This window comes from Sorex araneus, chromosome 1 (assembly GCF_027595985.1).
Source record: "Sorex araneus isolate mSorAra2 chromosome 1, mSorAra2.pri, whole genome shotgun sequence".
NCBI lineage: Eukaryota > Metazoa > Chordata > Mammalia > Eulipotyphla > Soricidae > Sorex > Sorex araneus.
In genome coordinates, this window is record NC_073302.1 from 291,517,885 (window position 1) to 291,540,914 (window position 23,030).

At 58.7% G+C, this 23,030-nt stretch overlaps 1 protein-coding gene across 1 annotated transcript in view; it reads left to right on the forward strand.

Annotated features, from left to right (window-relative positions):
* The first annotated feature begins 732 nt into the window (after positions 1-732).
* The window catches only part of CLYBL (citramalyl-CoA lyase), a 156,521-nt gene continuing 134,223 nt past the window's right edge, over positions 733-23,030 (forward strand). The window contains exon 1 of the mRNA XM_055119956.1: positions 733-836. Within this exon, the coding sequence (XP_054975931.1) occupies positions 751-836 (86 nt within the window). The 5' untranslated portion in view covers positions 733-750. The remainder of the gene's footprint in view (positions 837-23,030) is intronic.

Below are 23,030 nucleotides of genomic sequence, written 5' to 3' on the forward strand. Positions count from 1 at the left end.
GTGCTATTGCTCCAGCGCCCCCCAAAAAACTTTTTTTTTTTTTTTGCTTTTTGGGTCACACCCAGCAATGCTCAGGGGTTACTCCTGTCTCTGCACTCAGGAATCACTCCTGGCGGTGCTTGGGGGACCATATGGGATGCCAGGGATTGAACCCGGGTCGGCCGCGTGCAAGGCAAACGCCCTACCCGCTGTGCTATCGCTCCGGCCCCCCAAAAAACTTTTTTTAAATAATAAAAATAAAAGGGAGAGGGGAGGACGAGGTGGGGATGGTGGGAGGGATGCTGAGACCATTGGTGGTAGAAAATGAGCACTGGTGGAGGGATGGGGCACTCGACCATTGTATAACTGAAACGCGAGGGCAAAACTTTATAAGTCTGTAACTGTACCTCACTAATAAAATTTTTTTAAATAAATCTAAAAAATTTAAAAAAAAATTAAGGGGAAGGGAAAAGATACACCGAACTCTAAGTAAGGCAGGGGCGTGCGCCGTGAGGTGAGGACGCAGAGAGCAGGGGACAGAGCCGGGCGTTGAGTAATAGGGGCGTGGCACAGGCGGGGCTGCGCGTGGCGAGACCAGCCGAGGAGGGGCGTGGCTAGCAGGGCGGGGCGGGGCCATAGGGGAAGGGGCGTAGCTAGTCGGGGCGGGGCGGGGCTATCCGGCTCTGGGGCCGGCTAGCCGCGGCGGGGGCGTGTCTGGAGGCGTGTCCCCGCGCCGATGGGCGTGCCGGGGGCGTGGTCTGCGCGGGGAAGATGGCGCTGCGTCTGCTGCGGAGGGCGGCGCGTGCGGCGGCGGCGGCGGCGGCGGCGGCGGCGGCGGCGGCGGCGCTGCCCAGGCTGTGAGTGCAGTTCCCCAGTGCCCCCCGGGCTCGCTCAGGGCCCACCGCGGCTCAGCGCCCGCGGCCCACCGCGCGAGCCCCGGCCGGGAGGGAGCACGTGTGCCCGGACGCCCGGGCCAAGGTCGTCCCCGCGCTGCAGGGGACCCTCGCCGGGCCGGGGCGAGGACCGCGTCGGGCCCGGCACACGCGCAGCCCGCGCGCAATCGCGGCTCCCCGGCCGCGCCGTCACCCCCCCTTACCCGCCGGAGCCGTCGCTTAGGGCGATCGAGCCGTTCACACGTTTAGAAGCACGCACAAGTGGCACCGACCGGGGGACGGAGGGGGGATCGCTGCGTTCCTCCCCAGACCGTGCAGGAGAGTGTGTCGCTCTGACAGCCCCCCTGGTTTCACCGGGGCGCCGGGGCCTCAGGTCCGCGGGTCTCAGGCTGTCCAGGGCAGCCCGGTGCCCGCGCAGATGCAGAGCCGCCCGCGGGGCCGAGGACCGCACTTTGCAAACCGCCCGGCCGGCCTGCGCTGGCGCTGGTGCTGGCGCAGATGCGTGCGTGTGCCCTGTCCCCGCGCCCGAGCACACGCGTGCGTGTCACCCGCCCTTGGGTCCCGCGCCCACGGCGTGGGGAAGGCCAGGGCTTGTTCATAGAGACGAGGAAACTGAGTCTCCAGGCCCAGCGACCTGGAGGGGCGACGTTGTTGGGTTCAGAAGTGAAGTCGGGATCCTGGGCGGGCACTTTTGACATCTCTGGTCACCTGCCGTGCCAGCCCAACGTGTGCCCCGCTCGCTGCGAACAGGCTGCCGGACTCTGAAACGGGAAGGGCTGCTGAAAGTATTGCTGGAGGAACTTCCAGAATGTTCTGTGTCTGCGCTATAAAAGGGGCGAGCTTTTGGGCCACAGGTGCCGTGACCGTTTGTACACACACACACACACACACACACACACACACCCTGACACACACACACATTACACACACACCCTGTTCCAGTGCTCACCATGAGCTTTTGGACCACAGGTATGTGACTGTTTGTACACACACACACACACACACACACACACACCCTCGTATGTGACTGTTTGTATACATACACACACACCCTCCTATGTGACCGTTTGTACACACACACACCCTCCTTCAGTGCTCACCATGAGCTTTTGGACCACAGGTATGTGACCGTTTGTATACACACACACACACACACACACACACCCTGACACACACACACATATACACACACACCCTGTTCCAGTCCTCACCATGAGCTTTTGGACCACAGGTATGTGACCGTTTGTACACACACACACACACACACACACACACACACACACACCCCTCTTCCAGTGCTCACCATGCTCTCCTCCACCCCTTAGTACACTGGCTCCTTGACCCACCTGGGCAGGCTGTCAGGGCCACCAGGAGTGCCCAGAGCCTGTGACCCACAGCCCCGTGGAGCCGCAGAGATGCCCGTGTTAGCTCAGATGCAGAGCGGGGAGTCCTCTTGGCTCTCGCGCCAGCTGGGCTGCTCCCTGCTCTGGCCGTTGGCCTTCTCACTCTTCTGGCCCCTGCGCAGGGCTGGCTGCAGAGACCGTTCCGGACCTGGGCACTGCTGTCCCGGCTGTTTTCCTGTCCGTCTCACCTCCAGCCCTGCTAATCTCTGCGGCTGCTACTCCGTCTACGTGAATGCCCCCGACTCCCGGGGGCGCCGCTGCTGAGGGTGTCTGTTCCCTGAGGTCCTCCCAGCTGGACAGCGGAGCAGCCTTTGTGACGAGTAGCCCGTGTGTACACACACATCTATAAATATTTCCATGTGTAGCCATCTGCACGGCTCATCAGAGACTCACGTTCCCGCTGCCTCCACTTTCCCGCCCTCTGCCACGCGCATCATCGCAGCCCCTTCCACTTGCTTACTTATAAATTTTCGCTCCAACAGTGAGCAACCTGGCTCGTACCATCTGCCATCCCTCATTTAATTGTTCAGTGTCCCTTGACGTGTGTGCGTACATGTGGCGGTATCTGAATTGTTAGACCCGTCTCTGTGGGTTGACAATTGGAACTCGGGACTGCCAGGAGGCTCACTTCTCCGTCATCGCAGCTACAGCTTCTCCCGCGTTCCCTCCACGGCGCTCCCATCCCTTTGGAACCCAGATTATCTTGCCAGGGTCGCATTCTGGCCCGGGCTCCCCGTACCTCGCAGATGAGTGATTGTTAGGGGCCCAGCGGTGCTCAGGGCTTCCTCCTGGCTCTGCGCTCAGGGATCACTCCTGGTGGGCTCGGGGGGGGGGGGGAGGGGCCCTCTGGGGTGCCTGCCTGAACCCGGGTCAGCCGCATGCAAAGCAAACACATGCCTTCCCCTCTGTCCTACCACTCTGGCCCGGAGATCATTGTCTGAAACCGTTTCTGTTCGTGTCCCTCCTTTGGCTTGTGCACTGTGACTTGGGTAAAGGCACGCCGTCACGTGTCTGTCCTACAGGACCTCTGCGTCACCTGTTTCTCGATGCTCCTCCAGACTCAGGGCCAGGCCCCATCATATCCCAGTCAGCCGGGCCCTCCCCAGGGTGCCTCGTGATTGCTGCTGCCCAGCAGGTGGACTCTTGAGACTGGTCCTGCTCTCCGTCATCCTGCTGGTCCTCCCGCCTCTGTGACCTGATAACTCACTTTCTTCCCTGGCCGACTAGTGTTGCTTACTGGGAGAGCTACTTCGGTTGCTGCTGGGTTTTGCGGGTCTCATGTGGGTCTCGGTGTCCGGGGCCGCTGGGTGAGTGGCCTGGCCGCTGCCTCTGGAGAGGCCTACACTTGGCTCTCTTGGAACCCGCTGGGCCCTCCAGAGTCGGGGCCGCGGCCGCTCCTCGGTGAAGACGCTTCTGTTGTTCCCAACGCTTGCAGGCGTCTAAGAGTATCTGTAGCCATTCTTTGTGTTTGTTTATTGTTTGGGGGCTCATCCATGAGTGCTCAGGGCTTACTGCTGGTTCTGTGCCCAGGGGGCCTGGGGAACCATCTAGGGAGCCGGAGAGCCAACCTGGGTGAGCTGCGTGCAAGGCCAGTGCCGTATCCACTGGACTATTTCCTGGCCTCCTCCATTAGCTGTTTCATTTGTCTATATTTATTTAGAGTTTTGGGCCCCACCCGGTGGTGCTCAGGGCTGACTTTTGACTCTGACTCAGGAATCACTCCAGTGGTGCTCAGGGGACTGTCTGTGGTACTGGGGGTCCAACTTGGATCCAGCAAGGCAAGCCCCTACCCGCTGTCCTGTCTCTCTGCCCTGGCCATTCAGGGGCGGTAGGCTGTCATTTCCTTTTGCCGTGACCCCCTCCCACACCTTTGTTGCTGTGTTTGGGTGTGTTGCGGGCACACGTGCTCCCTGGGCCCCACACTCTTCCGTCGTGGTGCTCGCAGCCCTTCTGATTGTAGTATGTGTGTGTCTGTGTGTGAAGGGTAGTGTCGGGGGTGCTCACACATGTGCTTGTGGCGGGGGTGGGTGGGAGGTGTTGTACTCCTGGCTGCAGTGCTCACGCACATCTGTCTGTGCCCAACAGCAGAGTTCCCGAGAGCCCATAGTCATGGCATGTGGGCGGCCCCCGGGGTCAAGCTCCAGGCCTCGAACCCTCTGCTGCTTGCATAGTCATTTGTTTTCCCTCCCAGTTCTGGTTCTCTAAGGACAGCCGCTGTCGGTGCCTCGCCGTGTGTGTTCTCGCTCGGGAGGCCGCGGGGGCCGTGCGCGTCTCAAGTGGCTTGTTCTTTTTTTTTTTTTTTCTTTTTCTGGGTCACACCCAGCAATGCTGTGTGACCCAGCAATGCACAGGGGTTACTCCTGGATCTCAGGAATTACTCCTGGCGGTGCTCAGGGGACCATATGGGATGCTGGGAATCGAACCCGGATCGGCTGCGTGCAGGGCAAACGCCCTCCCCGCTGTGCTATCGCTCCAGCCCCATCAAGTGGCTTGTTCTTGCCTTACTGCTTTGTTTCCAGGCACTGGCCGGCTGCGGGTTCTGCAGCTACTTCCTGTCATCTGCGGCTCCTCTTCTCATTCTCTCAGCACGACTCTTTTAGGGGCTGGGAGCCACCTGCCATTGCTCGGGGCCCCGAGCTCGGGGGTCACTCCCACTTGATCTTGGGGCACCATGGGGCTCTGGGGACCAGACTGGGCCAGCCGCACCCTGCACACGCCTCTATCCCTGCTTGGTTTCTCTGGCCCGCCCCGCCCTTCACATGCGTTTCTAGTTTTAATGAAGCCAGACCAAGCTACTTTTTTATTTTCTTTCTTAGATTCTGCTTTTAGTGGTTTGGTTTGGTTTGGTTTGGGGGCCACACCTGGGGGAACCTGGGTCGGCCATGTGCAAGGCAGGCACTGTGCCCCCCTGTGCTGCCTCCCAGCCCCCTGCCTTTGGTATTGTATATAGAGACTCACGGTGGTCGGGAGAGAGCACGGTGGGCAGGGCGCTTGCATGCTCGCAGATGACCTGGGTCCACTCCCCGGCATCCCACACGGTCCCCAAAGCATCCCAGGATTAATTCTGTTTGCTTTTTTATTTCTTTTTGGGTCACACCCGGCGATTCACAGGGGTCACTCCTGGCTCTACACTCAGGAATTAGCCCTGGCGGTGCTCAGGGGACCATATGGGATGCTGGGAATCGAACCCGGGTCGCCGCGTGCAAGGCAAATGCCCTGCCCGCTGTGCTATCGCTCCGGCCCAGGATTAATTCTTGAGTGCAGAGCCAGGAGTAACCCCTGAGCATCGTCAGGTGTAACTCCCCCCTCACACACACAACACACACACACACACACACACACACACACACACACACACACACTCCACCGAAACAAAACAAAACCAAAACTGTCGGAGGACTTCGGGTGTGGGCTGGCGGGCAGGGCCGGGACCTGCCAGGGGTTCTGAAAGGCTCCGGTTGCCAGCTGGGGACTGAGCCACCCGCAGCAGTCATGCCTGTGGAGATTGGGCTGTGACGGGCCCGTGTAAACGGTGGGCAGACAGGGGGCTGGAGAGGGACGGGCTCCTTCTGGTACGTTGTGTTGGCTACTCTGAGTACTTGAGTCTTCTGTAGAGAATAAATATTCTATATAAACTTTCTTTTTTCGCCCCGTATTTGTGAACTAGCTTGCTGCGCATTTATTGACATTGTGTTGGATCTAAGTTGGGAAAAATTGACATTTTAATGCTATGGACTGTCCCAGACCTTGGGCACAGAATCTCACTCCATTCGTTTTATTTATTTATTTATTTAGGACTTTTGGGTCACACCCGGCAATGCACAGGGGTTACTCCTGGCTCTGCACTCAGGAATTACTCCTGGCGGTGTTCGGGGGACCCTATGGGATGCTGGGGATCGAACCTGGGTCGGCTGCATGTAAGGCAAATGCCCTCCCCAGTGTGCTACTGCTCCAGCCCCTCCATTCATTTTAACCTTTGTTTCTTTCTTTTTCTTTTGTTACTTGTTTTTGGGCCCCACTTGGGGATGCTCAGGGGTTACTCCTGGCAGTGGTTGGGGAACCCTGTGGGGTGCCCAGGATTGAACCTAGATCAGCCACATGCAAGGCAAAACCCTCCCTGCTGTACTAACGCTCTTGCCCCACATCTTTATTTCTTTCAGCAGAGTTTATTAGGACCCTGAGTATACATACATCTTATAAATGTTTTGTTGGAGTTTTACCTAGACGTGTCATTTGGGGGGTGGTACTTCTTATAAGGGCTGCTTGCTTGCTCGCTTTTCTTTTTCTTTGGTTTTTGGGTCACACCCAGCAATGCTCAGGGGTTACTCCTAGCTCTGTACTCAGAAATCACTCCTGGCTGTGCTTGGGGACCATATATATGGGATACCAGGGATCGAACCCTGGTCAGCCAACTGCAGGGCTGACCCCACTGTACTTTGTTTAGTATAAACGCCCTACCTGCTGTCCTATCACTTGGCCCTACGTCTATTTTTTTTTTTTTTTTTTTGCTTTTTGGGTCACGTCCGGTGATGCACAGGGGTTACTCCTGGCTCTGCACTCAGGAATTACTCCTGGCAGTGCTCAGGGGACCATATGGGATGCTGGGGATCGAACCCGGGACAGCAGTATGCAAGGCAACCGCCCTACCTGCTGTGCTATCGCTCCAGCCCCATATTTTAAATTCTAATTATTCACTGTTGGTATGTTGGAAAAATAACTTTGTAACCTATAATCTTGCCAATAATAATTTATTTTCAGTAATTATTATAATTATTATTAGTTTGTTTGGGGGCCACACCTAGTGATGCTCAGGGCTTACTCCTGGCTCTGCGCTCAGGAATCACTCCTTGGCGGTGCTCGGGGACCATAAAGGGTCCTGGGGCCCGAAGTGGGGTCGGGGGACCATATGGGATGCCAGGAATCGAACCCGGCTCGGCCGCGCGCAAGGCAGATGCCCCATCCGCTGTAAATAGCTCCGGCCTGGCCATGGCCAGAGACGGTTTTGTTTCTTCGTTGCCAGCATATTTCCTGTTCTGGTCCCTGTTCTGGTCTTCCCGTGCTGCCCCGGCTTCCCAGAGGGGTCTGAGAGGGGTTTCCTGCCGCCTGCCCAGCCTCCACTAGGGGGCGTGCGGCTCCACTCACGGCTCGGACAGCAGCTGCCTGGAAGGGCGGCGGCGGCTGGAAGGGAATCCTGCCGCTCCAGTTGCTCAGAGGAAAGCCCAGATAGTCCCTGGCCCGTTCCGGCGCTCCCCCGGCGGTGCTCAAGGCTTCTTCCAGGCTCGGGGGCCCCCGTGGGGTGCCGGGAGCCACATCCTGTCCTCTCTCTCCAGCCCCGTTCCACCGGCCGCTCCTCTTGGCTTTGCGCGGGCCGGTGGTTTAGAATCCCATCGGCAGTAAAGAAATGACGGAGGAAATGGCTCCTGTGCTCCCAGAGAGGCCGCTTGGGGGCAGGAAAGTCCACTGTAGTTCCAGCAGATTATTTCATGCTGTTCCTGGTCTTATAGCTTATCAATTAAGCGGCTCCCTTGAGTGATGTGGAGATAGCCCAGCCTCCCTCCCTGCCTCCTGCCTTCTCCCCTCCCCTCCATCCCTCCCTGTCCGTCCCCTTCACATTTCTTCTTTCTCTTGCTGTTATTATTACTATTTGCCACACCTGTCAGTGCTCAAGGATCACTCCAGGCAGATCCAGGGGACCCTACGGGGGGACTGGGGCTCGAACCCAGGTCAGCCATGTGCAATGCCAGCGCTCTCCCCCTGGGCTATCTCTCCGGCCCCCTCTCCTGCCTTTTCAGGGGTCCATATCCAGTGGTGCTCTCGCCCTCTGGCCCTCTGACTCTCTCCCGCCCTGCCCCACGCGCCTGGGTCTGTGTGAAACCACCGTTGCTCGCTCCCCTGTGTCCAGGCGTGCCCGGGGTGGGGGGCGGGGGACTCGGAGCTGGCCCAGCGGCAGCTGCCCGCGCGTGGGTGAGCTCGCAGGGGTGAGGCCGTGGGCATCTCTGTTTCACGCTTGTGCCCAGATCTCCTTCTGAGGAGGGGGTGTCCGGAGACCCGTGGGTGCTTTTGGGGGCTCCTCTGCCTGTTCTCTGTGTGTGGGGGGCAGCGGCTCTGGAGAGCGGGCACCCCAGCTGCCCCCCCTGCCCACCCTGGCCAGCCTGAACCTCCTGCTCATCCTCTTGGCCCAGCTTTCAACTTTTGGAAAATTTAATTTTTGGTTTTGGTTTTTGAGTCGCACATGATGGTGATGCAGTCGGGGCTCACCCCTGACTCTGTGCTCAGGGATCACCTCCTGGTGGGGCCCTGGGGGACCCTGGGGGATGCCGGGGACCGGACCCGGGTCAGCTGCATCCTTCTTGCTGTGTCTCTGGCCCCCGGGCCTGGCTTTTGGGGTCGACTCGGGTGCCTGCGTTCGTACGAAAGGAACCCGCGCAGGTCCCCCTGGGGTCAGGCGTCCGCCAGACTGCTGCCAGCCCGGTGGGTGGACGGGGAGGCCAGTGGCCCGAGGGCGCCTTTGCAGGACCCCCGGATGGAGCCGCGTCGAGGACACCTCCTCCTGGCGCTGGCCTCGCTGCCGCCAGTGCAGTTAGCCTCACGATGCAGGGGTGACTCTTCTCTTGGCTCAACCCAGGTGCTGCCTTGCTAAACCGTCGTGCATCAGGCAGACCAGTGCCCCCGGGGAAGCCTTTCCGTGCTCCCCCTGTCTTTAGACTGTTACCCACGTCTGCGTGGTGCCACTTTACAAGCACGCAGCCTTATTTTTATTTGCTTTGGGGGCCACATCCAGTCGTGCCTCGGCTTCCTCCTGGCCCTGGGCTCAGGCGTCCCTCCTGGTGGGGCCTTGTGCAGTGCCAGGGATCAGCCTCAGGCAGGCGCCCTGCCTGCCTCCCTGGCCCTGCAGGCTTATCTTAAAGCACTTACGCTCGTCGTTTTACTTAAATCTGACCGTGATCCCGGCGGCGGGGGGTGGGCGCTTGCTCTTGCGTCCAAGGCCAGGTTAGGAAATGTTCCAAAGGAAAAAGCCCGCGACCTGTGCACTTCTGGCGCAGAGGCACTAGAGGGCGCTCCAGCCACGGGAGACGCGAATGTCCCCTTGCAGTCTGGCGGCGTCCAGGACGGACGGAGTCGGTTGTCCTGGGCCTTTTTAAGTATCCCACCCCCCCACCCCGCCCCACCTGACCCGTGCTGTGAGGAGCCCATCGGAAACGGAAAAAGTGCTCAACCTATGCTTGAGGCTTCCTTCTGCCGTGTTCTGGCCACCGAGTGGGGGGTCTGGGGGGCTGCCCTCCCCAGAAGCCGGTCACTGCCCCCCGCCCTACCGCACCCCCTACCTCCTGACGTCTCCCCTGCTGTCGGGATGTCCCGCTGCCCCCCCACCCCCTCCCGGTGCCCCAGCTGTGGGAATCGCCCGATAGAGCGGTGCTGAGTGAAGAGACAGCACCCGATTCATTACATCCACTATCCGAGCACCAAGCCCACCCCCGTGCACCTCCCACCAGCCCAAGAGGAAAGCGCGTGAAGATTGTTGAATTTCATCCTGGAGCCGTTACGCCCTGGCATAAGAGATTACAAGCATGTGTGTCAAACCCAAACAGATGCCTGTGACGTTTGGCACATCAAGTGGGCTAGAGTGTAAGAGGTCCCAGGCACAAATGCGGCCACGTGCCCAGGACATCCTGGGGCTTTATTTCAGTCTCTGGGTCTCGGCCACTGATGAGATTATATGGGGACAGTTTGTGGGTGTGACTGCCAAGCTACTGGAACTCAGTTTTTTTTTTGAGGGGGGGTTCTTTTTGAATCACACTCAGCGATGCACAGGGGTTACTCCTGGCTCATGCACTCAGGAATCACTCCTGGCAGTGCTTGGGGGACCATATGGGATGCTGGGAATCGACCCCGGGTCAGCCACGTGCAAGGCAAACGCCCTCCCCTCTGTACTGTCGCTCCAGCCCCCCCCTTTTTTTTTTTGCTTTTTGGGTCACACCCAGCAATGCTCAGGGGTTACTCCTGGCTCTGCACTCAGGAATTACTCCTGACGGTGCTCAGGGGACCATATGGGATGCCGGGGATCGAACCCGGGTCAGCGCGTTCAAGGCAAATGCCCTACCCGCTGTGCTATCGCTCCGGCCCCTCGCTCCAGCCCCTTTTATAAAATTATTTTTATTGGGTCATGTCAGTGATCCCCAGGGCTTCTCCTGGCTCTGGGCTCAGGGGTCACGCTGGGGTCCCAGGGAACTGACCCAGGTCAGCCGCAGCGAGGCAAGTGCCCTGCCTCTGTGCTGTTGCTCCCCCACCCCCGCACTTGTTTATGATTTTGGGGCTCTACCCAGGGCTGACTCCTGGGTCTGTGCTCAGGGATCACACCGGTAGGCCTGGGGATTGGATGCCGACTGAACCCGGGCTGGCTGCACGGAAGGCAAACGTCCTCCCCGTACCCATGTTTCAGGCACGCGGTCTCTCAGCGCCAGCCCCCACCCTTGCCCCTGGGTCCCACCCCCCCCCCACCTGCCTCCTTGACACGCACATTTTCAAGTGTGGTTCTTGTGGCTTGGGGGCCACACCCAGCTGTGCTCAGGATTTACTCCTGGCTCTGTGCTTCGGGGTCACTCCTGGTGGGGCTCAGGGGACCCTGTGGGGTGCTAGGGGTCGAACCCAGGTCAGTTCATGCAAGGCAAGCAACTGCCCTACCTGCCGTGCCAACCCTGGCTTTTAAAAAGGAAACGACATTCTGGGGGTACTGGAGCGACAGCACAGTGGGGAGGGCGTTTGCCTTGCTTGCAGCTGACCGGGGTTCGATTCCCAGCATCCTCATATGGTCCCCTGAGCACCGCCAGGGGTAATTTCTGAGAGCAGAGCCAGGAGTGACGCCTGTGCATCGCCGGGCGTGACCCCCCCAAAAAAGCACAAAAAACCCCCAACATTCTGGACGCACTGGGACCCCCGACTTGGGTGAGGACAGGGATGGTCTCCGCCTGGGGCAGGCCGGCCGACCCCTCCCCTTCCTCTGGGCTCCTTGCTGCGCCGTGGCATTCGGGCTCCCCTGGACGGAGCCCTCAGGTGACTGCGTTTCTCCCCCACATCTGCAGCGAGTTTCTTAGGGGCCCTTAATGAGGAACTTCAAACAGCTCCAATGTCAATTACCAGAGAGTTTCCAGCCCCGCGCTGGCCGCTGGGGCAGCGTCCCAGGTGGACGTAATGGAAGACAGATGACATTCCAGGGCTCTGCTGACAAAGAGCGGGCCGTTCCCAGGCCCCTCCCCACGCCCGCCCGGGCCTCGCAGCGCTCGGGGGACCCTCTAGGCCACTGAGGGCTTTTCTGCCTCGCTTAGCCCGTGGGCTCGAAGCTTCCCCTCGCCCACTGCCCTCTGCTGACGCTGGCGGAGCCGGAGAGGCCAGGGGCTGAGTGGCACGAGGCATCTGGGAATAGAGAAAAGAGTTGGCAGCGTCCCAGTTTCTCTGTGTCTCTCTCTGTCTCTCTGTCTCTGTCTCTGTCTCTCTGTGTCTCTGTCTCTCTGTGTCTCTGTGTCTCTCTCTGTCTCTGTCTCTGTCTCTCTGTCTCTCTCTCTCTGTCTCTCTCTGTCTCTCTGTCTCTCTGTCTCTCTCTCTCTCTCTCTCTCTCTCTCTCTCTCTCTCTCTCTCGTTTTTGGGTCACACCCAGTGATGCTCGGGTTATCCCTGGCTCTGTGCTCAGGAGCCTCTCCTGGCTCGGGGACCATTTGGGATGCTGTGAGTCCAACCCAGGTTGCGAGTGTGCAAGGCAAGTGCCCTCCCCGCTGTCCTCTCTCTCTCTCTCTCTCTCTCTCTCTCTCTCTCTCTCTCTCTCTCTCCAGTTCCCGGTCCCGGGTTTTCATCCTGCACCAGGGAAGGGAAAGCATTCACGGTGAGCTTCCGCAGAGGCCTGACTCTCGCCGTTCATTTCTGACTGAGAAATCCTGAATGTGTCGGTTTTTCCCTCCTCCTCCGTTAGAATCTGGGTGGGCCGTGTGCAGGGCGGGTACCTCCCTGCTGTACTCTCTCTCGGGTCCCAGGCCTCAGTTTTCTTACCGAGATGAAATGCATGGGAAAAAGTTGAGTATGATAATGAGATTTTTTTTTAAAACTGAAATCCAAAGCATGCAGAATAAATTAAACTGCATTTTCCCTGCAGGTCATTGAGTGGATGTTACATCCTTGGTTATTGGTGCTGCAAAGTAAATAATTTTTGGCAGCTGGTTTAATTTTCACCACTTCTAAGTCAGTGACAAATGATCCTACGAAACCTTTTTGTCTTAATAAGGAAAAGTTTGTACACTTGAGTTTTAACTTCAGTTTTTGTTGGGTTTTGAAGGACTTTTTTTTAAAGCTATTTATGTGGAGATTTGTTTCGATTTTGAGTTTTTATAAACTTAAAAGTGTGTTAAGAATGTGCTATATTAAGGGGCTAGAGAGAGTGTTCAGAGGGCAGGGCGCGTGCCTTGCATGTGGCTGACCCAGGTTCGATTCCCAGCATCTCCGTTTGCCCCCTGAGCACCACCAGGAGTGACCCCCGAGTGCAGAGCCAGGGGTACCCCCAGAGAATCACTGGGTGTGACCCCAGAACAAAACAAAACAAAAAAGTTTCTGTGTTGAAGTCTCTTTAATATGTTTAGCATTTAAAAGTTATTTTCCTGTTTCTGTTTTTTAAAAAAAGGAAACGGAGAACATAGTTTCCCCCAAACAATTCATTATTTATGAGCTGATGCCCCTTTAAAATTGAGAGGGGGACTTGAGTGATAGCACAGCAGGTAGGGCATTTGCCTTGCAGGAAGCCGAACCCTGGTGGGTTCGGTACCTGGCATCCCCCCCTCCCCCAGCACCACCAGGAGTAATTCCTGAGTGCAGAGCCAGGAGTAACCCCTGAGCATCATCGGGTGTGACCCCACCAAAAATAAAGAAATAAAATTGAGAGCCTGTTTAATTTGTGCGGTTTGAGGCCATTCCCTTCCTCTCAGGAGAAATACTATTGCCGGGTATTTTTTTTTTGGCGGGGGGGGGGGTCACACCCAGCAATGCTCAGGGGTTACTCCTGGCTCCGCACTTAGGAGTTACTCCTAGCGGGGGACCATATGGGATGCTGGGGATTGAACCCGGGTCGGCCTCATGCAAGGCAAACGCCCCACCCGATGTGCTATCACTCTGGCAGTGTATTTTGAGACACACCCCACACACACACACACACACACACACACTCTCTCTCTCTCTCTCTCTGGCGCTTCCTCCAGGTACAGCCAGGCCGAGTCGCCTGTATCTGAGCACCCCGGGCGGGAGTCAGGGCTCTCCAGGGCAGCCCTGTGGGGCTGTGTCCAGTGCCTGCCCAGGGTCAGCCAGGCAATGAGCCTGGTGCTCATTGCAGAGTCCTTGGCTGGTTTCCGCTGGCCCTGCTCCCAGCACCCCGCTTCCTGCACATCTTCCCTCATATCCCAGGTGGGCCCCGCGTGGTCGGCAGTGACCGTTGGACCCTTCCAGTGGAACGGACCTTGGATCTCCCTGCTTGGCGTCTCGGGTGCTGGCGGGGGGGCAGGGGGAGCGTTCCTCGCCTGGGAAAGTCAGCAGCCGTGGGCAGGGACCCCGCCCCTCACCCTCACCTGGGCGTCCAGGCCAGGTGCTGATAAAATCGTCGGGGCTGGTTTTATGGGCAGCCCGAGCAGCCCGAGCCCGGGAGGGAGCGGGGGAGCGAGCGGCCCTGGAGTTTAGGGCCGCCGAGGTGTCATTTATAAGCGCGCAGGGTCCCGGGGCTGCGGGAACAGGCTTGTAAACCCCTCCAGCCTCTGGGCTCTTCGCGAGGGACCGAATATGCAGCCCCCGGCCATCAGGACGGGAGCGCTCGAGGCCCTGTGGGCAGATCCCGGGAGACGCTCAGCTGCGAGAAGGACACAGTGGCCTGCTGTCCACCCCTGCCCCTGCCAGCGAGGGTCCTGGAGGGGGGGCTGCCAGGCTGTAAGCACAAGGCACGGACATGAGTGGGGGGTTACCTGAAGCTTTGTTTAAGCACCACGGTTTACACATTTGTTCATGATTCAGTTGTTTTGGGCACTCAGTGTCCCCACAAGTCCCTGCACCGGTGTCCAGCCCCCGCCCAGCCCCCAAGCCTCCTCGGCAGGCACAAAGTGATTTATTCTATGTGGCTCAATACAAGAATACGGTAAGTGAAAAAAAAAATACGGTAAGTGGAGTTATCAAAAAAAAAAAAATGGTCAAGGGTTTGTGGGAGTCGTTGTGTGAAGTCCTGTGCGAGGGTCACAGGCTCGGAGCTTGGTTCTTCCTTCCGCTGGGCTCCTCCGGGGCTGTCGTGCTGTGGGTGTCGGTGTCTTGTGGCCTCGTCGGTGACTGTGACCCTGTGCCAAACCTGGTCGGGTTGGTGCTCTGCCCGCTCAGCAGCGGGGAGCCGGCGTTGCATTTATTCGCACCCCCGAAGGAAAGCCGGAATCAAAAATCACAGTAAAGCCTTCTAAAAGCCCCAATGGCCGTGGCTTTGGAATAAGGAAGGGGTGGACACAGCCTGGGCCTCGTGATCTAAGGACATTTGTGGACATGGATGATGAGGATTTTAGAACATGGAATTATCTGGAAAATTCCAGGTGCGTCGCTGCTGTATAATGCATAAAGATGCTCTCATCACTCTAGCATCGTTTCGTCAGGGTGATTTTATCCTGGTATTTCTTTCTGTATCTCGTGGGGAGGGGTTTGGGCCACACCAGGTGGTCCTGGGGTCTTCTCCCCACTCTACCGGGGTGGAGGGGGGACCCGAGGACCCGGATGGGATCGGGCTCGGCATGTGCAGGTGGGCGAGCTCACCCGGACACACGTGTCGGCCCTTCGGGGGCCCTCTGGGTCCTCCAGACGGTGGCTGGGTGGGGCCGCACGGGCTGGTGGACGCATGGGGAGCTGCTTCCCTGGACAGGCCGCTGACCTCCCGGACAGCCAGGGCCTCTGCGGACTGTTCGGGTCTGAGGGCAGGTCCAGCCCCTGGACAAACCTCCTGAAGGAGGGTTTGGGCCTTGCCTGGCAGTGCTCGAGGGTCGCTCCTGCCTCTGTGCCCAGGGCTCACTCCTGACAGGGCTCGGGCGCCAGATGCGGTGCTGGGGGTCGAACCCGGGTCAGCCCCGTGCCAGGCCAGCGCCTTCCCGCTGGACTTACCTCCCCAGCGGCCTTCTTAGCCTCCCAGCAAAGCCGCCCAGCCTCCCAGCAGCGGCTCAGCCCCACAAAGCTCTCCTCTGCCCGAAAGGACACCTTCGCCGTCCTTCTCCCGAGATTAAAAAGGAAACAAGGGGCCGGAGCGACAGCACAGCGGGGAGGGCGTTTGCCTCGCACGCAGCCGACCCGGGTTCCATCCCCGGCATCCCATAGGGTTCCCCGAGCACCACCAGGAGTGATTCCTGAGTCAGAGCCAAGAGTAACCCCTGGGCATTGCTGGGTGGGACCCAAAAAGCAAAAATTAAAAGAAAAAGCAAACAAAAAAAAACCCCAAAACCAACCGAGGCGGAGCCAGGGCTAGTCGGGGGCTCTGGTGAGCATACCTTGCGTGTGGCTGCCCCGGGTTCGATCCCCAACACCGTCCGGTTCCCTGACATCCCAAGGTGTAGCCCTTGCCAGGATCACCCCGTTCCCAGGGCCCAGGCACACTGCATCCTGGGGGGCCCTCGCCTTGCCCCTCAGGCCGGCTGAGACTCACCAGTGGGGCCCCCCAGGCCTCGTGAGCTTGGGAGACCCCCCACCCCCCCAAAAAAAAAAAACCCAAATGTGTGAAGGGAAGGTTCGCAGATTCTCTCGGGACTAATTAACCAGGGACGCGCTGGAGAGGGGGGAGAGTCGAGGCGTGTGCTTTTCGGGGGAGCAGCCGTCAGTTTACCCCCTCGCTCGGAGAACTCTCGGAAGGGCAGGGGGTGAGAAGCATCTCGAGACACATTTCAACATGGAGACACGCGACGCGAATCCGGCGCCCAAGCCAGGTGCCAGATTTTAATTACAGTTGGCATTGCCGAGCCTGTTTTTGGCAGAGCCGCCATCTCGCTGGAGACGCCGTTGGTTTTGACGCTAGCAGTATGGGTGCCCAGTGGAAAATCGACGGAAAACCGTTTTCCCTCCTCAGCTCATCGCATTGGGTTGTAAGAGGGGAAAAATAAAAGTTCACCGGTTAATATTCTAACAAGATCCTCTGCTCCGGGAAAACCGTGGCTTCTTGGCGGTGTGTCGGTGGTTTGGTGTCGGCGGTCAGCTTGGGGGTGGGGGGGCGGGGGGGTGTAATAATTTCTATCTCAGAGCCTCGGTGAAAACAATGGAGCGGGGCGATGTTCCACTACGAGAGACGAAGCTGGCACTCACGAAGCGCCAGGTCAGAGCCAAATAAAGAAAGTATGTTAGAGAGAAAGAGGGAGCGGGGGAGAAATCCTTTTTAAAAATAATTAGGGAGCTGTCTGTTTTGTTCACCAGATGGAAAACCCGTGGTTGTGGGTGGTCCGTGCTGGCGAGGGCAGCTCGCAATTGGCAGGCCTGTGCCGCGAACGTTTCACGTCCAGAGACAGAAATCTGAATGCCAGGGACTGCTCCGCGGGCTCTCACTGTGAACCGGCTCCGCACCCCGCGTCCGAAACCGGGGAACCGGGGAACCGGTCCAGCTCGGCCGCGCAGGTGAAAGCGCTGTGAAAGCCAGATTGCTCCGTCCATTGTTCCTCATGCCCCGAAGCAGGTTCCGGAGGCCTCTTGCCTCTACTCAGTCCCTCTCCCCCTCCCTTCCCTCATCCTCTCTTCCGTCTCCACCCCCCCCCCCCCCGCCCCAGTGAATGAGGAGGACCACCTGACTCCCCGGGCCCCCAGTGTGCCCGTGTGGAAGCCCCCTTTATTCCGAGACAGTATTCCGGGGCAGATCGGCCGGACCTTGCCCCTCCATGACGTAAGAGCCCCCCTCCAGGGCGCCGGAGCTCATTCAGGGGTCAGGGTGCTGGCCTTGCACACAGCTGACCCGGGTCCCGTCCCTGGCACCACCAGGGGTGGCTCTGCTGGGCATCGCTGAATTCCTGGGGGCCTCACACTCAGCCACTCACCACTCTGGCTGAGAATTGTGAGGAGGGGCCTGAGCACCACTCGGGAGTCCTGCCCCCAAAATAAGCCATCAAGGGCTGGAGCGATAGCACAGCGGGTAGGGCGTTTGCTTTGCACGCGGCAGCCGACCAGGGTTCGAGCCCCAGCATCCCATATGGTCCCCTGAGCACCGCCAGGAGTAAATTCCGAGTGCATGAGCTAGGAGTAACCCCTGTGCATTGCCGGGTGTGACCCAAAAAGCCTAAATAAATAAATAAATAAGCCATCACTCCAAGATGGTTATCTGTGAAAGGATGTTGTCCCTGTCACCCAGGTGCTACCTTCTGTCACTGGGCTGGATGAGCTGATTAATTCCAGACCCTGGGAGGTGGCTGAGAGGGCTGGAGCTTTGGCTTTGCTTTCGTGTGCATGAGGCCCCACCTCTCCCCTAACCTCAGTCCTCCAGGAAATCATCGAAAAAGGACTTCCCATTCCTTTCTCAGGTGGTGAGTAGGTATTCGCTATCCACTGGAGAGTTAGTGGAGTAAAAGTTATTTATTTATTGTTGTTTACTGGGCCACACACGCAGCAATGCTCAGGGGTTATTCCTGGCTCTGCATCAAAGAATACTCCTGCTGGTGCCTGGGGATTGAGCACTGGTCCACTGTGTGGCCAGGCAACGCCCTCTCTGCTGCACTACTGCTCCGGCCCCAATAAAAGCTTTTAAAAACATATATATAGTTTAGGGGTTGGAGTGATAGCACAGCATGGAGGGGAGGGCGTTTGCATGCGGAAGACCTGGGTTCGATTCCCAGCATCCCATATGGTTCCGTGAGCACCACCAGGAGTAATTCTTGAGTGCAGAGCCAGGAGTAACCCCTGTGCAATGCCGGGTGTGACCCAAAAAGCAAAAAAAAAAAAAAAAAAAAAAAAATCTAGTTTATTAAAATTTGTTAAAAATTTATTATTATTATTATTTTGGTTTTTGGCCACTCCCAAAGGTGCTCAGGACTGACTCCTGGCTCTGTGCTCAGGGATCACTCCTGGTAGGTGCGGGGGACCATACGGGGTGCTGGGAATTAAACCCAGGTCAGCTGTGTGCAAGGTCAACACCCTCCCTCTGACCCCATAATCTAGTTCATTTTGTTCTTGCGTTTTATTGTGGTTTTAGCCCAATCTCTGTGTGTTCTGTGAGCTTCTCTCTCTCTCTCTCTCAATCTCTCTCTCTCTCTCTCTCTCTCTCTCTCTCTCTCTCTCTCTCTCTCTCTCTCTCTCTCTCTCTCTCTCTCTCTCCCTCCCTTCCTCCCTGTCCCCCCCCCCCCCACCGTTGGCCTTTGGAGCGGATGTGTGTTCTGCCCTGGAGCCCGAGGGTGTCTGTGTTTCTGTGAATGTTTTATTTGCACATTCAGCCCCTCCAGAACCAGGGGGAACTAGTTTTGGGGAGTTACCAGGGGAAGGGCCTCTGGGGTGCCACGCCTCAAGGCAGCGAATGTCCAAGGCCCGGGGGCAGGCCCTGAGGACAGCGGCCCTTCTGGACAGGCATGAGTGATCCGTGAGCCCTGGCACACGTGGACACGCGGCCTGCCCCTTCCCTGGCCTCCAAATAGTGGGCTTGCAAAAAACCAGAATTTCCATTCTTTTTCCCCCCCCATTCCTGCCCTGGCTGGCACTGTTACTGGCAGACCTTTCTTGTGGGGACAGTGGTGTGCGGAGGCCGAGAAGCAGTTCTGTGGTGCCCGGGCACCAGCCTGGCAGGGCTGGCCCAGCCGAGGGGCCTTGGCACAGCGCTGGCGTCCTTGGCGGTAGGGGTGGCGGGAGTCGGGAGTGGTGATGACGGGCCGTCCTGTGAGTCTCCGTGACGGAAACAAGGCCTAGCCCATAGAGCCACCCTGGTTTCTTCCGGGGCGAGGGACGGTTTCAGGGTGTGAGCTGCTTGCCTCGCCCGCTGCCAGCCGCGGTGGTTCCCCCTGGGCACCGCACTGCCAGGAGCCTATGTGGGAACCGTTTCCCTCCGCTGGGACCCGGGCCCGCCGGGCGCACCGGTGCCAGCGCAAGAGCTGGGCGGAGCTTGGGGGTGGGGGTCCGCGGACCCTCCCTTTGCGGGTTCCCCGGACACAGGGGACGTGGGCAAGCGAGGCCAGGCCAGGATGGGGCTGGGGGAGAGCGCAGCGGGGAGCATGTTTGCCTTGCACACGGCCCACCCGGGCTCCACCCCAGCGTCCCCTATGGGCCCCCCCCGCCCCCCCAGCCCTTCCGACCCAGGCGCCTCCTAGTGGGCGGAGGGCACCAACGTAGTGTGCTGGGACAACGGGGGTAGGGGGTGGGGGGAGGGGGGGAGGCCCTGTTTGGGGGTTGGGGGGGGACCGTATCAGGCGATGCTCAGGGCTCGCTCTGGGTTTGGTGCCCAGGCGTCACTGCTCGGGAGACCCTGTGGGGTACCGGGGGTCACAGTGTGCAAGGCGGACTCGGTACCCGCCCCCAGCCCTGTGGCCTCTGCCCAACACCCCAGGTGGTCTCAGGAGGACGTGACAGACTCCCCGGCCTGCGAGAGGGTGTGCTCAGCTAGTGTGAGGGTGACATGGGGGTGAAGGGGTGAGGGGGCTCAGTTCAGTGCCCTTGGGAGCCCCAGTGCCACCCCCCCACAGGGTCTCTGTCTGCACCCCTGACCCCCTCCTATCATTCTTTCTATGGAGGGGACCCCATCCAGCGGTGCCCAGGGCTGACTCCTGGCCCGGTGCTCTGGGATTACTCCTGGCAGGACCCGGAGCAGTGGAGGAAGGGCGGCGGTGGGTGGGGGTGGAATCTGGGTCACCCGCATGCAAAGCAAACTGGTTCCCACCGTGTGCCCCATCTCTCCAGCCTTTTTCTTTCCTTGTGGGGTCACACCCGGCGATGCTCAGGGCCTACTCCTGGATCTGAACTCAGGAATTACTCCCGTGGTGCTTGGGGGACCCTGTGGGATGCTGGGGATCGAACCCGGGTCAGCCGCGTGCAAGGCAAACACCCTCCCCCAACCTAGCCATCATGCTCACTATAGCCCCGCTGTGCCCTCTGGGGTACGGAGCCAGACCCTCCCCCTCGGGCCCCAGACCCTCCCCCTCGGGCCCCAGGGCTGTAAAATGAGGTCCGGAGCAGTGCAGTCCGCCTCAGGGGGTTCGGTCCTTGCCCCCCCACGCCCCCTTTTGTTTCTGAGACTTTGCATTCTGGGATAGGGCATGAAAGCGACGGCGACTGGGCCGGAGGGTTGGGAAGTGCTGGGAAGAGGCCAGAAGGGAGAGAAACGTGGGGGCTGGGGCCCCAGCCCCTCGCCCAGGATGGAGCGCGGGAACGAGGGTGCAGTTCTCAGCCGGCCGCTAGATGGCACTCGCACACCAGCCTGAAGGACCGTCCGGCCCCTCCGCTTGGGGCTGTTGTAACCCTCCAGGGTCTGGCCCCGCCACGAGTCTGTGTCTCTTTCCACCAGCCATCCCTCCCTCCAAGCCTGTGTCTTCCAGATCCCTCCTTGCCCTCACCCACCCACCCCTCCTGCACCCGCCTGCCCGGCCCTTTAGCCTCTGGTGATCTTCTGGAGTTGGGTCCACATACCCTCGAGTTCCTTCGACCATGCCCCCCTCAGCTGAGGTCAGTCCACCTGAGCTAGAGACAACTCAAGGAAACCCAGAGATAACGGGTGGCAGAAGCGTTTGAAGTGACGCCCATTCAGAATTCCCGCAAGCACTGGGGGCCCTGATTAGAACCACATGAATTAATGGGCGATTTTCTCCGATGGCTCTTCCCCGTGGGAGCACGCCCACCTTGCCCTCATCGGGGACTCAGCTGCCAGTACCTCCCGGAGTGCTGCCGGGCACGGGGTGGGGAGTGTGGCCTCTGCGGCCCCAGCAGGGTGCACACAGGGTGGAAGCCAAGCTGGTCTTACACGCCCGATCCCCGTGCTGTTTCAGAGGAGTAAAATTATTTTTGGGGGGTGGCTGGAGCGATAGCACAGCGGGGAGGGTGTTTGCCTTGCATGCAGCCAACCCGGGTTCAATTCCCAGCATCCCAGATGCTCCCCTGAGCACCGCCAGGAGTGATTCCGGAGTGCAGAGCCAGGAGTAACCCCTGTGCATCGCCAGGTGTAACCCCCCCAAAAAAAATTGGGAGGGGGCACACCCAACAGGGTTTACTCCTGGCTCTGTGGGCAGGGATCACTCCCGGCGGTGCTCAGGGGACCATCTGGGATGATGCTGGGACTCGAACCCGGGTTGGCTCCCCCCCCCTACTCTCATGCAAGGTAAAATACCCTACAGCTGTGCTATTGCTCTGGCCCCACTAAAAACTTGTGTGTGTGTGGTGTGGGGTGTGTGTGGGGGGGTGTTGTGGAAGGGGGGAGCGCTGAGCACACCAGCTGCTGCTTGGCAATTCCTCCCAGCTCTGTGCTCAGGCCCTGGGGGGTGGTGATCAGGGGCCGGGGTCCTAACTGGGTTTGGCTGCATATGTGCCAGGCAAGCACCCTGACCCCTGGCCTATCTCTCTGGTGCCCCATCCCCCATCCCCCTGCCCCCCGCTGGCCCCCTGCATCTGCTCATGCTTCAGTGCTCTCGCTGCTGGCTCGGGGTGCCCCGGGCACGCACCCTCTCTGTGCCCGGCCAGTGCTGCGGGCCGAGTGTGCAGTGTGCAGATGGGAAGCAGGGCGTGCAGCCACTGCATAGAAACACAAACATGTTCCAGGGGAAAAGGATCTTGTCTTTCTGCGCTGGCAGCTTTGATCTGGACTCGCATCTGAAGGGGACGCTGGACCTTTTGGTGGAGACACATGGCTTTTGCATCTGTGAAAACACAGCTGAATGGAGCAAATACAATGGTTTTGCTGTGTCAGGCCAGCGGCTCGCGCTCAAATTCTACACAAATATTGTCTTTTGACAGCTCTCTCAGAAACCCTTCTTGACTTTCTCCAGAATTGTTTGGTAACTCAAAAAAAAATTTTTTTTTTTTTTTTTGCTTTTCTTTGAAATTCGTATTTGAAGTTTTGGAGGATTAAGGCACATGGGTCTCTTTCCTTGCCTTTTCAAAAGTCAGTAACATTAATGGCTGGTAGTTGATAACATTATTTCAGTTCTAATCTGTAAATGGCAGCCCTTTAAAATAAAAGTTCTAAATTGATCCTGAAAACCTTTTTCTTTTTTTCTTTTTTTTTTTTTTTTAAGATAATCCTCCTGTTCTCTTCAGTCTCAGGCTCTGTTCTCAAATGGCCGGGGGTGGGGTGGGGGTGCTCTGAGCAGTTCAGCTTTGCAGTGGGGGGGGTGCGGTCTCTGCCGCAGCTGGGACCCTGGTCACCCCAATCCTGCTGATTTCCTCTCGGCCCGAGCCTGGCTCCCCGCCCTCCCGCTTCCTACCATTGAATTGGCAAAACCTTTTCCAGTCCCTCCCCTTCCTAAAGCGCCCGGCGCCCCCCACGGTCCCCCACCCCGCGGCAGGGATTGGGTACAGAGAGGCAGTGGACAAAATCAGGGTGGAGAGCCCCAGGGGCTGCAGAGGGTCCTGACACCCCCCCCCCCAACACACACAGACCCCCAGGGCCTTCATCCGCAGGGAGAAGAGAGGGGGGGGAGTTGTTTAGATGAGATCATCGTGTTATTATTTTTTTTTAATCAGTCACAACGACCACCCTGGTCAGGGGCTGACCTAACGCGGCCTTCCCTGCACCCACAAAATGACTGTCCCCTTTGAAGTGCGGGTCCCGCCTCAC